Raw genomic sequence first — 17,046 nt, 5'->3', positions numbered from 1 at the left:
AACCATGTCAACCGTAAATAATAATAATAATAATAATAATAATATACAAAGAGCAAAACATTGTAACTAATGTGATGCTATTATTTGAACAAGTGGATGTTCCATGCGATGCACGCAATCATTATTAGTTATTTTATAATACTCATATGTGTTATAATGTTTAGAAAATTAATTTCGATTATGGATTATATGTCACTAAATTAATGAATAAAAAAAAATTGTAACACAATATATCCATAAGTAATCATAATTAATTAGACTCTAAAAATGCCACTATATGCCCTTCTTGGTTTTTTTTTTTTTTGGAGTAAATATGCCGTTTTTGGTTTGATCAGGTATACATGTATATTTAGTTCTTACATTAGACCATTTTCAATATATATTTTTTTATTATTTCATTTTCTTCTCTTTTAGAGGTATTTATTTTTTTAAAAGAAAACCTGTGAACTTTTGAAGGTTAAACATCTAAGATTTAAGGTTTATAATTTCTAATTTGCAAAACTAAATATACACGCCAAAAGATTAAAAATAAAACAATAATTGAACAAGGAAATATAAACTTATACTATATCATATCTTACGTTTAATTTTACTTTCCTCTGAGTACCTTAATTACTTACAATGATTAAACACTTTTCAAAAATATAAATAAAGACAAAAAACACATACCTTTTAGAAACCCCATATGTTGTTAAAGCATTGTATCAAGCTTAGATAGTGTTGTTAAAAAGTTTAGATCATATGCACCTGAAACCAAAGCCAATTTCATACTCTTTTTTACACTAATTTCTCACTCTTTGTCTCTCTATCTCCACAGTCCTATTTTTCTTTTGGCCTTTCGATATTTTGTGAAACTGGAATATATAAAAAAGTATGAAAACTAATACTGAATGGAGAAAACTTTTCATTTTTTAAATTGAAATTAAAAGTGGAAGAGTTCAAGAAGTTGGGAAAGGTAGTAGAACCAAATCTTTTAATTTTTTACATTTATGACTTAAACTAATCATTGATAAGAAGAAGGGAGGTGAAAGGCTAAACGAAAAAGTACTCATACAAAGCATCACATGACAGAGCCTTATGCACTTCTACATGAGGTTTCTACTTTTATATATATATATATATATATATATATATATATATTGATGATTGATTGATATTAATGATTGATTGATTAGTGTTATAATGTTATCATCATTTAAATGAGAAACCAACTATTACAAAAGTTAGACATTTTTATAGTGGTATTCTGGTTATGTAAGATATTATAAGTTTGTTTAAAAAATCCTATATACTACTTTCGTGTTTGTGTGTTCCAATAAGTATATTTGTTTCCTAAAAAAAAAAAGGATGTTTATCTCACATTGTTGTGTGTTAAAGTTTCAGTCCTTATAACCCCAAGCTACTACAAATGTTAGACCCTTTTGTAGTGGTACTCTGATTATGTAATATATTATAAGTCTGTTTAAAAAACTCTATATTCCTTTTGTGTTTGTATATACTACTTTCGTGTAAAACTAGCACTTGTTTTGAGAGTGTTTATAATCTTTTATACACAATGGAAAAAAGTAAGAGATTCTATAAACTGAAAATATTCTATATTTTTTTCAATAAAAAATCCTATGACCAAAAAAGGTAATGAAGTCAAATATGAAGCTAGAAAAAAATCTGTTTAAAAAACTCCATATATTACTTTTGTATTTTTATATACTACTTTTGGGTAAAACTAGCACTTGTTTTGAGAGTGTTTATAATCTTTTATACACAATGGAAAAAAGTAAGAGATTCTAAAAACCGAAGATATTCTAGATTTTTTTTCAACAAAAAATCCTGACCAAAAAAACTAATGAAGTCAAATACTAAGCTAGAAAAAAAGTATAAAAATACTAAAAATAATTGGTAAGAGGTGAGTGAGTATAAATGCTTTACTTTGATTCTATATATGTATAATTATTATAACCCCAGGCTACTACAAAGGTTAGGCTATTTTGTAGTGGTATTCTGGTTGTGTAATATATTATAAGTCTATTTAAAAAACTCTATATATTACTTTTGTGTTTGTATATACTACTTTCGTGTAAAACTAGCACTTGTTTTGAGAGTGTTTATAATCTTTTATACACAATGGAAAAAAGTAAGAGATTCTAAAAACTGAAAATATTCTAGATTTTTTTTTTCAATAAAAAATCGTATGACCAAAAAAAGTAATGAAGTCAAATACGAAGCTAGAAAAAAAAACTGTTTAAAAAAGTCTATATATTACTTTCGTGTTTGTATATGTTACTTTTGGTGTAAAACTAGCACTTGTTTTGAGAGTGTTTATAATCTTTTATACACAATGGAAAAATGTAAGAGATTCTAAAAACTGAAAATATTCTAGATTTTTCTATGACCAAAAAAAGTAATGAAGTCAAATATGAAGCTAGAAAAAAAGTATAAAATACTAAAAATGATTGGTAAGAGGTGAGTGAGTATAAATGCTTTACTTTGATTCTATATATGTATAATTATTATATGAATTTATAGTATTTTATTAATTTTCAAGGTTTGGTCTTTTGATAGCAAATTTATTCATATTGAAACTTTGACTAAATCAGATTAACAACAGCATCTCTTAAAATGGCAGGAACCTCCTCATGCAATATCAGCCACACTAATACAATATCAGCCACACTAATACAATTCCTACTAACACAAAACAGAATCCCTGGATTTTATTCATCAAAGCTTCAGTCTCCTCTGCTGTCAGTGTGATTAATGGGATGAACCAAAAGACACTGATGTTCAACTCTTGTGTGCCTCAATGTCTTTTGGTTCATCCCGTAAACCACACTAATCAAAAACAGCTCTTTGCACTTCTCATCAGAGAGCCAAGATTTATTTCAATTATTTTCCCTACCAGACACACTTGCAAGCTCAGCTCTCCCACGATACGATTCAATACATGAACAAAAGATTTATTCTCGATATGATAATTATATTTCAGGGTATCACATTTACTGAGTGCTTTAATTTAATATGATCATTCCAACAGTATTAACGATTTTTATTATAGACAATCTAGGAAATGAGAGAACCAAATTAAAATGAATTAAATTGTGATCTATCATGGCAATATAGGTGAAATTATTATGCGCATCCAATTTTCTACACTTTTCTTTTTGGCATAAGGGTATAGCCCAGATGTGGGTCCCACACATGAACTTGTACTTATGAAGGAGAGGGGTGTAATACATTGTATATAAAAATTGATGAAGTCGAAAAAATCACCAATAAGCTGCAAGCACTCTCCAATTCGAGACAACACCTGCAAAGAGAAAACAAAAAGACCTAAAAGAGAGCACCGGTGTGGTGCCAGGCAAAAACCCTCCGAAGGTCAAGTTAGAATTTCTGTACAACCCTAGAGTGCCAGGGTTGAGTCAATTGTGCGTACCTTGATGTTTAGGGTTTCTGGGGTATTTATATTAACGTAGAATTGCCTTTCCTTTTAAGATACAACTTCCTTCTTAAACTCTTTTTCATATAGGAGTCTTCTTATTATGAACAAACGTGTAACGTAAGAATTTCAAGTGTACACGCTTGCATGGAGATAAAGCAAAAGTCAACTCAAACATATCAGGTGACATACAACTAAGAATTTATAACCAATCCATATATGACGGATACTCAATGACCTACACCGTCCTATACGCATTTCCTACGGTGTTAATCCGTCTTCTTCCTCTCTGTCCCTTCAAGTCCGGAGGAAAGATCCGTCTCCTATTTTTATCCCTTCAAAAATAATTATGGGAAGGCTTGTTTTTAGACTTTTGATTTTTTTTTTTAATAAATTTATTCTTCTAAGTGTAATTGTAAAGAATTGAACCCTAGAATTAAATCGCATAAGGTGGGACTAGATATTGTGGATTCTAATTAGCTCAATTAATAAAGTCTTTGATGATTAAATAAGAGATTTGAAATTCAATCTCTGTCTACATAAAAATCTAATTGGTGTCTTGATCTGATGATAAGACCATTAGGAATGAATGTTGTGAGTTGAAACTATCTCAAAAAAAAGGTGGGACCAAATATCATTAGAATAAGACCATTATCAAGAAGAAGGCTTAATATTTTGAGATAGTTTCAACCAAATATCTATGAAATGAGAGAACCAAATTAGGATGAATTAAAATGTGATCTATCATGGCAGTATAGGTGAAATTATTACGCGCATCTGATTTTCTACACTTTTATTTCTCACATAAGAGTAGAGCCCACGTGTGGGTCCCACAAATGGAACTCATATTTATGAAAGTGAGGGGGTGTAATACTTGTATATAAAAATAATTATAGGAAGGCTTGTTTTCAGATTTTTTATTTTAGATTTTAATTTATTCTTCTAAATGTAATTGTAAAGAATTAAACCGCATAAGGTAGGGCCATATATCATTGGACCATAAGACCATTAGCAAGAAGAAGGCTAATATTTTCATAAAATAAAATAAGGAAAATTCTTAATTACACACTTTTTGTAAATGTGTAGAACATTGTATACATTTATTTAGTCTATAATGTAAGATTTATATTAACAACACAATGTAATTCTATAATATATATATATATATATATATATATATATATATATATATATAATAATAGGTAAAACAGAGAGAAAATCTAATTAAATTTTAAATTAGAATTCAATTAAAGTCAAATTTTGAGTCATGTGTCTCATCTAATCTAAATTTTAGAATTTTGTGCCAAGTGGGTTAATTTAGTGTAAAAATTGAATTTTAATTAGAGTATAATTTTGTGTCACGTGTCCCATCTAATCTAAATTTTAAAATTTTTGTGCTAAATTAGTTAATTTAGTGTAGAAAATGAGGAGTCTAATATAATAAACCATAAAAAATATAATCATATAACTAAAAAAAAAATCAAATTTATAAGTCATCAATATATATATATATATATATATATATATATATATATATATATTAATAGATAATGCTTAGAGAAAATTGAATTAGAATTTGAAATTATAATCCAATTTTGGTAAGAATTTTAATATGTGACTAATTACATTTACTTTAAAAAAATAATTTGAATAATTATCTATATTTTATGATAAAAATTGTGTTTAATTTTAAATGTATATATATGTATGCATGAATGCATGTGTTACGCTTTAAAAAAAATTTAATTTGACTAATTATTTAAATGTATCTATATGTATGCATGAATGCATGTGTTACATGCTTTAAAAAAAATTAATTTGACTAATTATTTATATTTTTATAATAAATATTTTGTTTAATTTTAAATGCATCCATGCGTTTGCATGAAGTTACATGCTAGTAATTATAAAAGAAGAAACCAGAGGCCTATACTATATGTGAAAAATTACCCAAAACCTTAAAATGCTTTTAACAAACTTCCAAACTTGGTTTGAGTTGATATTGAATGTGAGATGTTCTTTGCAATTATGAAAATAAAATAAATTCTCAAGCTACCAAAACTGTCAAAGGACTGAAAAATACCACAAGATTTTTTTTTTTTTTTTTTTGGCTAAATGAAAAATGTGGGATCTTGAAAGCAATTCACTTTCCACGGTGATGAGTTAAACTTACATTAAACCTACGCTAAATGGCCTCGCCAACCCCAATACTAATGAATTAATTTCAAATTTAAACTTTTTTTTTTTTTATAGAAAAACACACACATATATATATAATGGTGAACTAAACTTAGAGAAAGACCGCTTAGTCTAGCAGCGCCTACAACTGCACCTCATCTAAAATGATGAGCTCGAGTTTGACTTGTTTGCCAACTATTTATATAGGGTTGAGTTTGACTTCCCTTTATTAAAAGAAATGTAAACTAAAGTAGTGTGAACTATTTTATTGTCATTGCAACTGATGAATTTATTACACCTCTAGCTATACCCCATTTCTCATGTAAAATGATGACTTTTACGAGAGAGAGAAACTAAAGTAGTGTGAACTATTTTATTGTCATTGCAACTGATGAATTTATTACACCTCTAGCTATACCCCATATCTCATGTAAAATCATGACTTTTACGAGAGAGAGAGAGAGAGAGAGAGAGAGAAGTCCAATAAAAGGTAAGAAACCTATAAATGAGATGCTCCAACACTTTTCATCTATTCCCACCTGCAATCTCGCAAACCCGTTTCTGCCTCAGTTAATACTCTCACCTTAATTCTCATTACCTTTTTGTCAAAACCATATTAATTTTCTATAAAAACAATGTTAACTTAGCTCTAACAATGTCAGTTACACTGCAAAACTTTGACATTTTAGACCCCCCAATTAGTGCATCGTTTGGGACAACTTTACCTTTTGAGTCTTTCACTTTGTTCTTTTCTGTATTTTCAATCTCCCAAACTAAGGTACCATATGAACCCAACTTTTCTTTTTCTTTGACTTATCACTCACTTTTTTTCTTACAGCAGTATATATATATATATACATGCAAGCATAACACTGATAAGCAGTACTTATCAAGGTCAAATCTTTGCTCTCATGGCTTCTAAACAGTTTGTGCTAATTCTTCTCTTGCTTATTTACCTTGTCCCCCACTTAGGAAATGGAGCAAAATACATAATCTATCGTTTAACCCACCACCACCACTACCACCACCATAAATGCCACAAGAACTGTCACCACCATCATGAATCTCCTCATCCCCCAAAATTTAGGTTCCCTCACAAAAAACCAAAGCCAGTTCCACCTTCTGGACCATCAAGGCGACACAATGGATGAATATACGTTGAAGATTGATTTTTAAAGACAAACATCATGTAGAATACTAAAGTGAAGGTTCCAAGCTCAATATTGTTGGTATTATTTCGTTTCAGCTTAATTAATTTTCTGATAATATTATTACTATTTTTTTTTTTAATAATTTGATAGTTGGAGGAGAAGAGACGTGAACGCTAGACGTGATTCTATTAGAAACATTTTTCTTTATTTATTTATAGTACCTGTTTGGATCACGTCTAGTGCGTCCACGTTTGGCGTTTTAGCCTTTTTTTTTTTTTTTTTTTTACCAGCACCTGGTGCACTGTTCATGAGACATGAACAGTGCATCAATGCATATGAACAGTATTTTTTAGTGTGATCAGTAATAATAAATTATTATTTTTATTGTTTTCAGTTTTTAACAAAATAAACGGTATCCAAACGCACCCATAATAATCCTTTGGAAATATTTTAGTGCTACATCATTGTGCAAATATTTCAGTTTTTATTTTTATTTTTATAGAAGATGCAAATATTTCAGTTGATTGTACAAGAAAGGAAGAAATGAGTTTCATCTCACATTGTATTAATATATTGTACAAACTTCAAATTTTCTTTGCCTTCGTATCTGAGTTGCACTATCAAGTCCAGAGATGGAGCTCTGTTAGGACTAAGGAAATTAAGGTTTTGATAAAAAACCTTATGTGAAGATAATTCTTCATGTTTTCCTGTATTTGGTAACATAAAAAAATAGGTAAAAAAAAAATCTTTGATCAATGTAAAACTCATGACTTTTGTTTTTGAGATTTTTTTCCATTAATTTTTTTTTTTCATAAAACAACTTTATCTCACACCATATGAAATAGATGAGTAAAGCTCATTTTTACAGTTGCTACCAAACATAGAAAAATGACATAATTTCTAGAAAATGTTTTTATTTATTTATTTTATATACTCATTTTTCATAAAACATTAATGTCGAAACAAATGGAGCGCAAAAACAAGTGAAAAATTTGTTATATTCAATAAAGAGTAATAAAAATTATAAGCAGCTTATACAAATTTTATAAAAACTCCACTTAAATTCATTATTTTTTTGTGGAATTATGCAAGACAAAATTTTAGTTGTTCTAATAAAATTATATTTAAGGAATCTAGCTAAATAAATTTCATTATAAATTATAAAATAAAAAACCTACTTATTATGAGTAATAAAATATTGTCTAAGTAGCTTTATGTTTTCTCAACCAATTTCCAATAATGCACTTTTTAGTTTATGTGTTCAATATGTTTTTTTTTTTTCCCATAATTTCTTAAGTAAAATATTTTTTCTTTAAATTTATTGTTATTTTTTATTGTTTTATAATATGTAATTTATTGATCTTTGGGATAAGAAAGAATAGTGAAATGTTACATGGCATATAAATTTAAAAGAAAATAGAGATTAATTAGAATAATAGTGGCCTACAATGATGAATGATTGATGTATTACTTTTTTATTAGCGGGGTCAATTTTTTCTTTAATAATAAAAGTTACCATGACTTTTGAGTAGAGTTGTAGTGTGTTTTTGTATTAGAACCCATTTTTTTCTCCCTTGTGTGTGTGTGTGTTTGTTTCTAAAAAAAAAAAGAAAAAAAAGAAAAAAAAGAATGGGTAATTGTCTCACATTGCTTAAGAGAGTGTGTTGTGTGTAGTATAACTTGCCCCACCCTCCCTTAAAAGTTACCATGACTTTTGAGTGGAGTTGTGGTGTGCCTTTATGTTAGAACATTTTTCTCTCTCCCTTGTGTGTTTGTTTCTCAAAATTTTTTTTCTTTAATAAATGCGGCATCTAGTGTATTAAATAAAAATTCAAATGTTTATAAAAAGTTAAAAGTTTCACTAAAACAAAAATGATCTCATAATAGATTAAAACTAAAAATCTATACTATAAATGTCATATTAATACTCAATTTAAATCAAATTATATATATATATATCTTTGAATTACAGTAGTAGTAATTAACCAAAAGCTAAGATGTTTATTAACATTATCAATATGAGTTTCAAACTTTGAACAAAATTTGAATTTTACTTTTTGTCCAAAAGGATCAGTAGTAATTCCATCATCTTCAGTAAGAAAAGGGTACAAAGAATCAATAAAAGGCAAACCAAGAATCACTTTATCAGTTATGTTTTTAACAAGTACGGAGGGGATTTTAAAGCAAACATTATCATGGCAAACATGAGCATTGTTTAATTCATACTTGATTTTCATTTTTGTTCCATTAGCAGAAACTAATCTTTCAGTAGATTTTTCAAAATATTTAGAAGGAATCAGTTTTTCTTGAATACAATTAACATCAGCACCAGAATCAATCATAGCAACTACATCAAAAGCATAATCATGAGCAATAACAATTTTGACTTTAGTGTACCATTTGGGTAGCATATGTTTAACAAGAGACAATTGATTATCAATCAAATTAATCAAAGTACGATCAGAAACATTACCAGAAGGAGAAGCTGGTTGATCGGATTCATCTTCGTCCTTTTGCTCATCATCATCAGATTGGTACTTATCCATAGTTTTATCAATTTTTAGAATTAACAATTCTTGTTTAAGATGATCATTATCATGTTTAATAGTTTTAACATCATTTTTTAATTGAATTATTTCTCGTTTAAAAATTTTTATTTCATGTTGAAGATCATTAATAGTTATTTCTTTTGATTTATTTTTATTAAATCTTTTCAAGGTTTCTTCAAAACTTATTGTAGAATTAGGTCTTTTAACCTTATCTTCTTTTGTTAAGTTTTTCAAAAACTTATCAAGATAATCTTTCTGTAAATTAGGATCTTCAATCTTACTTATCATTGTTAATAGTAAATCATCATTCTTTTTACTTTTGGTTAACATTTTAACAGATTTAATCACATTACAACAAGAATCTCTACATCCAAGTTTAATATTAGGAGATTTAGAAACATCACTACGGGAGTGATAATCAGAATCAGATGAGGAGGAAAAGTCCTCTTCAAAGGAATCAGTTGAAGCAGCAGATTCAAGAATCTGAAATAACTCATTTTGATCATTATTATTAATGTTTAACATGTTCAACTTATTTTTTAACTTACCAGGCTTTTGGTTACAGTCTTTACTGAAATGGCCAAATTTGCCACAGTTAAAGCACTTACCTTCTTTGGCAGAGAAGAAGGACAAGGGAAAAGCACCTGCACAGGACTTTCCTCAAGACAAAAGGTTCCCAGCGGGATACCCTATTGTAATGCATGAAGGCGCATCTTCTGGAGTAAAATCCAGTAATGCAACATCCTTTCAGGAATTTGTCCCGGCAGAGGTGACATATTCCAGTGGTGATATCATATTAACTTTACAGGAAGTATTGAACACAGACTTGCAATATATATATATATATATATATATATATATATATATATATATATATATATATATATATATATATAACTCATAGCTCTTTCAATTACTCAATAATATACAACTTGCTCAATTTTATAAAAGGTAGTAGATAAGCAAAATTTATGATATTAACAAATTGAAAAAAGAAGTTGAATTCAGATTTTTTTTTTATTTGGTAATTTAAGTTTTGTTCTTTCACAAAATATGAAAAAGAAAAAGAATATCAAATATCAACACATAACTTCGTGTGTGAGAGAGAGAGAGAGAGATTTGAATTTTATACAATTTCATCCTCTTTAGAGAGGATCTTGAGCTCTGTCATCAATATCAAAGAAAATATGTTTAAGTGACTTGGATCTGTGATAATGTATTTACTCAAATAAGATCTGACAATGGTGAGTGATCATAATTAGTTTTAATAAACGAGGGAGGTGAAGATTTTAATTCCATATTAGGATGATAGTGTTATTAGTGTGGAGATCCCATATAAAAATTAGCGTCAATAAACAGAGTATTAAAAAGGTCTCACCAAGAACTCTAGTGCCCCAATTATAGATACAAGCCCACTTTTTCATAGGACAATACTTTCTAAAAAGGTCACACCTAGTCCCAAAGATCATATAGGTTAGCCATACATAAACCTGAGAAGTTTTTATCATCTTCAAAAGATATAAACCTGAGAAGTTGTCATCATCTTAGAAAGATATTTATTTGGAATGGTACACCATTGTTATAGTGCAATCATTTGTGCTTACAAAAAAAAGGTACAATACCTTAATATCCAAAGACGGACCTATGTTAGGTAACATAGATTCTGTTTTGTTGGGAGGATGAAAAATATTGGGAGAGTAAAAACTGAGAGGATAAAAAATAATTTAATTTTTCACTACGTTTGGTTAGGAAAATGGAAAAATGAAATGGAGGATTAGTGTGGTTAGGAGAATGGAAAAATGAAATGGAGGAAAACTAACATAAATTTCCTTTGTTTGGTTAGGAAAAAGAAAAATAAGAGTAAGAAAAATATAGTTTACATGGATTTACTCTCATACTCCTATTACATAAAATAATATAATTTTTATTTATTTATATTATATTTCACACAAACATATTAAATACATTTATTTAATAATAAGCATATCAATCAAACATATATTTCAAATACACAAATTATTATAATTAAAAAATCCGTACACAAATTAAAAAAGAAAAAGAAGGTTATTAAAAAAAAAAAAACCATGATGCACATATAAATGGGCTTCATCATCAATATGTATTTGTACAAATTCAGCGAGTAAGGATCTGTTTGGATATAACTTATTGCTGAAAAATAAAAACTAAAAACACTGTAGCAAAATAATTTTTAAATGTGTGAATAGTATCGTGAGACTCATTTTTAATAATTTTTTTTTCTGAATGAAGTGCTTGTGGGTCCCATGAACTGTGCGTGAAAAGTGTGTAACAGTCACTTTGTCTCTTGTATAGTGTAATCACGTGCATGAACAATACTGGTTACTGTTCATAAGCGTTGAAGAAAAAAAAAAGAAGAAGGAGAAAACGCGCAAACGCACAAATGTGGACGCAGATACGTGGATCCAAACAGTCACTAAGGCACAAGTAGAGGACATTTGACAACAAGGTGAGAGTGATTGATGTCGAATTTTGTGAACAGTGAAATCGATTGGTGTGGGATTTTTTGGATGATGAAGTGTGCGTTTGGAATGAGCTGAATTTTTCGGCTTATCTCTAGTTTTAGCTTATTTTTGCTACTATTTATGAGTCTCACTGCACTTTTTAATACTATTCATGAGCATCGCTGTTTTTAATACTATTCATAAGTCTCACTGTACTATTCAACTTATTTTTTAATATTTTTTTAACATTTTTTCTACAATTTCAGCAAAAAGTTTTAAGTTTAAGCTAAATAAGCTGTTCCAAACGGATGCTAGTCTATGTTGTTATCACTAGTTTGGGTATACCTATGAAGCTTATGCTGACAACACAAATCCACGATTCCACTCTCCAGCACGTAATAACTAGAGAAGGTAAAGCATAGAATTGGCAAAAAGGGACATCAAAAGGGGTCCTTTTTAAGGTTTCGATGAAGCTAGATTAAAGTACAAAATTTAATTTTTTTAAGAGAGAAAAAGGGAGTCACCACCCATCCCAAGAGACTAATAAATAATTTTAGCAATGAATCCTGTCATCTGAAAGCTGTTCAGATATAAAAGGGACTCCTCAACAGGCATGAGGCAACATATGCAACAGTTTCATTTCATTACAACCAGGAAATCCATTAAAGGGAGTCTAGCTACTGATCAGGCTGCGTCACTTTTCAGCTGATGCTTCAGTGGGGGTTCGGGTAGTCATTTGGTCAACCGCATGCACTGTGGTCTGAAGCTCCTCCCAGATGGCTTTGTACACCATCCTCTGCCTGTTAACAGCCGATTGTCCCTCAAAGGTTGAAGAGACGACATCAATGCTGCAAGCATGTAGCAGAATAAATCAGTTTCGTAACTAATTAACCACATGATCCAAATGGTCTGATATTCATGCAGATAGGGTTATCGTAACTTGCATAGAGAAAATTCTTAGCTTAATAGAATAATAAATGAAAACATCCCTTATGAGAGGTGGTACCTCCATAACTAACAGTGTAAGCCTTTCACATTGATAAGCCCAAACTCACAAGCAATAGAAGGAAAAAAAAATTTCACCTGCATATTCCACATTTTTTTTTGGGGCTAGGTATATCCTCATGCATCCAAGGGGATACCTCACCCACCACCCCATAATTATGGGGCGTGGAGGGTAGAAGTGCCATTTGAACCATAGGCAATTTGCAAGCACATTCCACAATTATCACCAACCAAAACTCAATATTCCACAATTATCAAGAACCAAAACTCATTTGCTGCCTAGGAAACGGGCAGAAGTGCATTTTTCCCACCATATTCAAACATAGACATCTCTCGTACGTACTCAAAGAAAAATGAGAGACAATGAATCACTAAAGTTAATTTGTAAATGCAAGATTAAAGGATATAATAATGATTCACTATAAAAACAATAAGTACAATAAAGAAAACAAATTTGCCCTAACTCTTTAAGTGATACTTCAATCAAATTATATTGCAAAGGCATGGTCTTTCAAACTTATCAGGGTAGAACTTCAACATTTTGATTATACCTGCATTGCTCCAAGTTAAATGATTGATAAGTAACACATTGTCATTGTCATTCTCCCAATTGCATTGATGAACAATAAAAAGTGAGTCACAGAAATGCAGATAGGGTCAATCATCTTCAAGTTTGCATTTATGGAAACACAAGGTTTCCATGCAAAAAAAGATCACTGATGTCAGGAATGGAAAGATCCTTGATATCTATCGTGAACAATGGTTTTCTGAAATTTTTTGAGGAGACCAAGTGACCAACACTTGGCAATGGCCGTTACAACAATTCATCCAAATTCTTGTTTAGGAGAAAATTATATCATACTATGTGGAGAAAGCTGCTGTGCTAATCAGAACATGGAACCACTAGAACACCTAGAAAGTAAGATGTTATCATTAACAACAGATTTGTTTGGATAAGCACCTACATTTGTATACTACCATATATTTATATATATATATATATTTATATATATATATAACAATTAATACTGAGAACTTCCATTAATCGTTCTACCAAGCAAATTCCATTAATTCATCTGACAAAAGCCCAAAAACATCAATTGAAGGTGGTTCACATGCATTTATTTATTTGGCTATAATAATATATAACAAAATTATTATTTGGCTATAATCATAAGCCAACAATAACATGATCTTACCTGACATGCCGACCATCGCCATAAGCATCTCTTACAGTGACTGATTCTGCATTGAGATGTTCCTTGATCTGTTGAGGCAAATTGCAACATATTATTGGCAAAGAGAGCTGGTAATATGGTTATTGAAATAAAAAACTAACAGCCTATGAATTAAGAAGGACAAACATAATCAACTCTAGAAAGAAATAGAAACAGAACCACACCCCCTCCCTTCTTTTTTCTCTGTAGACTCATTTTGATAAACAATACTTTGAGATGAGAAAAGCTATACACTGGAGGTGTACACAAGCTTTCCTTAAAAAATGACACACAAACTTTTTTTTTTTTTTCAGTAGATGTTAACACTCAACATCAAATTATTCGTTTTTTCTGTGAATTTTTCACAGAGTGCTACTGTTATAATTCACATCAGTATCGCCCTCCAACATCAATTAGTGCATAAATAAGGTAACCTTCCTCTCTATCCCACAAGTCCAACTCCATAGCAACTGATGTGGTTGTGAAATTTCAGCATGGTTCTTCTTTGATCTCTGCCAGTGAACAGTTTCATCACCTCTCTCTCTCTCTCTCTCTCTCTCTCTCTCTCTCTCTCTCACACACACACACACATGCACACCGAAAAATATGACAGATATGAGAGTGGGAAAATGTGGTGACATGACTTTTTCCTTGAAAAGTTAGATTGACGAATCCATTTAAAGCCTATGATTCCCCTGAGAATGGATCTCACTCACACACGCATGCACACATGTATGCAGAATAAAAAGTTACCCGTTCCTCCATCTCCAGTTCCACACCAATAGAAGAGTGCAGTATCTTCTTCCTGCATCCTCCTGTTAAATTTCTCTAAAACCTCCTCCAATATAAAGGATTGTGGCAGTGCTGTATTCAGTATAAGAACTTCTGGTGAGCTGGTAGGGGCTGTATGGGAGGAGGAACAGCAGGGGCATTTGGTTAGTGGTCCCATTGTGTCTCATATGGAGTATTTGGCATGAACAAAATGCGAGATGCTTCAGGGCTAGAAGCTAAGCATGATGGAGTTGAAGTTTCTGTTTTTGAATTCCTTATATGAGTGGATGACAACGTGCTCAATGTCTTTTGTGATTGAGGGGTTCCTGGATTTCAGACTCCCTGGGCACTAAATAATCGTTATGTTTTTCTCTTTAGCACTTTTTATGTTATTCTTCCTGCGTGCTTGATTTGAGTATTTGGTTTGATGAATTTATTTACTTATCAATAAAATAAAATAAAGGATTGTGCCAGTGCCAATGGATTCTGACTCAAATTGCACTTCCTCCTCTCATAAGGAAGGATGGAGGATGTGGTTGTAGGTCCAGGACCTATTGGGTGCTATGTAAATTACCAAAAACAAATACAATAATAAAGGATGGTGGTATTATTCAATAATATGAAGCATGAAGCATGAAGCTAGGAGCTTATATATCAGAAATTTCATTCAGATGGGTAATCATGGCCTAAATGGCGATGCCTTTCCAAAATAGCTATTGTTTTTTCTAGGCAAGACAATAGAGCCTTCACTTCAAGCTCTTGTTTAGGAACCTTGTTAGATCATATTGGAAAACAATTTAGCAACTGCAATGTCATGTCATGTTGATAAATCCATTTGAGTTCACAATGAAGTATTTGCTTGACCCAGCATAGTGAGATTCTACAGATAGATTCCATTGCATCCATATTGATCTTCAAAAGCAATTTAACCCATTTCAAGACATATATAAAAAATTAAAAAATGGATGAAAACAAAACAAATTAAACTCTAATTTGTAAGAATTGGCATCAAATATCGAAGACCCAACAACAAAAAAAAGCATAATTAAAACACAACCCCATCACTCTCAAACAATTCAACTATCATAGCAAAACTAAAACAAGCAAAGCTAGTTAATTTTTTTTTTTTTTTCATTTCCCAGAATCAAAAACAATAAAAGCACAAAACCCAATAATCAAAATCAAAAATTTATATCATTTATCAGAAAGTTGCAAACCTTTTTCTCCATGGAGTGCATGAGAGGCGAGTCGATGGACCCAGCATCGTTGACATTCGTGGCCCGTGTGCTGAACCTTCGACCACTCGCCGGACCAAACCAGAACCCCAATGAATTTCCACAACCGTACTCTTCTGCAACACTGTTTTTACTATTACTGTGAGTTTGGAGCTTGGTACAACTGGTGCGTGCTCTGTTGAATAGCACAGCAGAGACAAAGGGTCTCGTTGGCTGAGCTTGACGGACGAAGAGATTTCTGGCTGCTCGTGACGATGCTGCGAAAACGTACGGACGCACCATCAGCGTCTTGGCCATTGTTCTGATTTTGGGTTCCCAAAGTTTGGAGCTTTTAGCTTTCTTCTGTGGCTGCTGAACTATAAGCTGGCAGATTCTACGGCAAAGAAGACGAAGCAGGAGATATGGGCTTTTACTTGGGCTGGGAATGAATGAAGTCTTAACGGGCCAGGCTGGGCTGAGTTTTGATGATAGAGCAAGGCCCAAAAAAATAGTGTAGCGTATTGATGGGCCCGGTAATGAACCAGAAAGAAATATCATACTAATAGAAATACTGGGGTGGGATGTGCATAGGCTGGGTTGAATAAGGTTTTATATAAAGCCCTCATTTGACTCATTAGTTTGGTTTTATGCATAAACATGTTGTTGACCAAACTTTCGGTTGAAATCATTCACAAGTTTGCCATGGGATGATAATTTTGTACATTCAATGTCCACAATAATATAAATTTAATGTATACAATTTTTTTGTGGGTTTCAGTTAGCTCAATTGGTAAAATCTCTTATGGTTGTATAAGAGATCTGAAATTCAATTTTCGCCTACACCAAAAACTAATCGGTATCTTGGTCTGATGATAAAAAACTATTATTAAAAGCGGACACCATAAGTTGAAACTTTTTCAAAACGTATATAATTTTTCATACACAACTAAGGTCAAAACTTCAAATCCCTTCTTCCTATTAATGTATTCATAAAAAAAGTTGTTACAATATTTTGCATGAATGAAAAGAAAAAGAAAAAGTACTTATA

The 17,046-nt window shown here is 30.8% G+C and overlaps 1 protein-coding gene across 1 annotated transcript; it reads right to left on the bottom strand.

The window, feature by feature from the left end:
- Nucleotides 1-12,231: 12,231 nt before the first annotated feature.
- Nucleotides 12,232-16,394, bottom strand: LOC142618545 (protein BOLA4, chloroplastic/mitochondrial). The gene is made up of 3 exons (XM_075791494.1): nt 16,002-16,394; nt 13,996-14,063; nt 12,232-12,639 (listed from the first exon to the last, which is right to left on the bottom strand). The coding sequence occupies exons 1-3, from the start codon at nt 16,314-16,316 to the stop codon at nt 12,486-12,488; spliced, it is 537 nt and encodes a 178-aa protein (XP_075647609.1). The 5' UTR covers nt 16,317-16,394; the 3' UTR covers nt 12,232-12,485.
- Nucleotides 16,395-17,046: the final 652 nt, after the last annotated feature.

Source organism: Castanea sativa, chromosome 12, assembly GCF_040712315.1.
Source record: "Castanea sativa cultivar Marrone di Chiusa Pesio chromosome 12, ASM4071231v1".
Classification (NCBI taxonomy): Eukaryota; Viridiplantae; Streptophyta; class Magnoliopsida; order Fagales; family Fagaceae; genus Castanea; species Castanea sativa.
The sequence above is the reverse complement of the archived record's forward strand: the minus strand, read 5'-3'. Positions and strand labels throughout refer to the sequence as shown.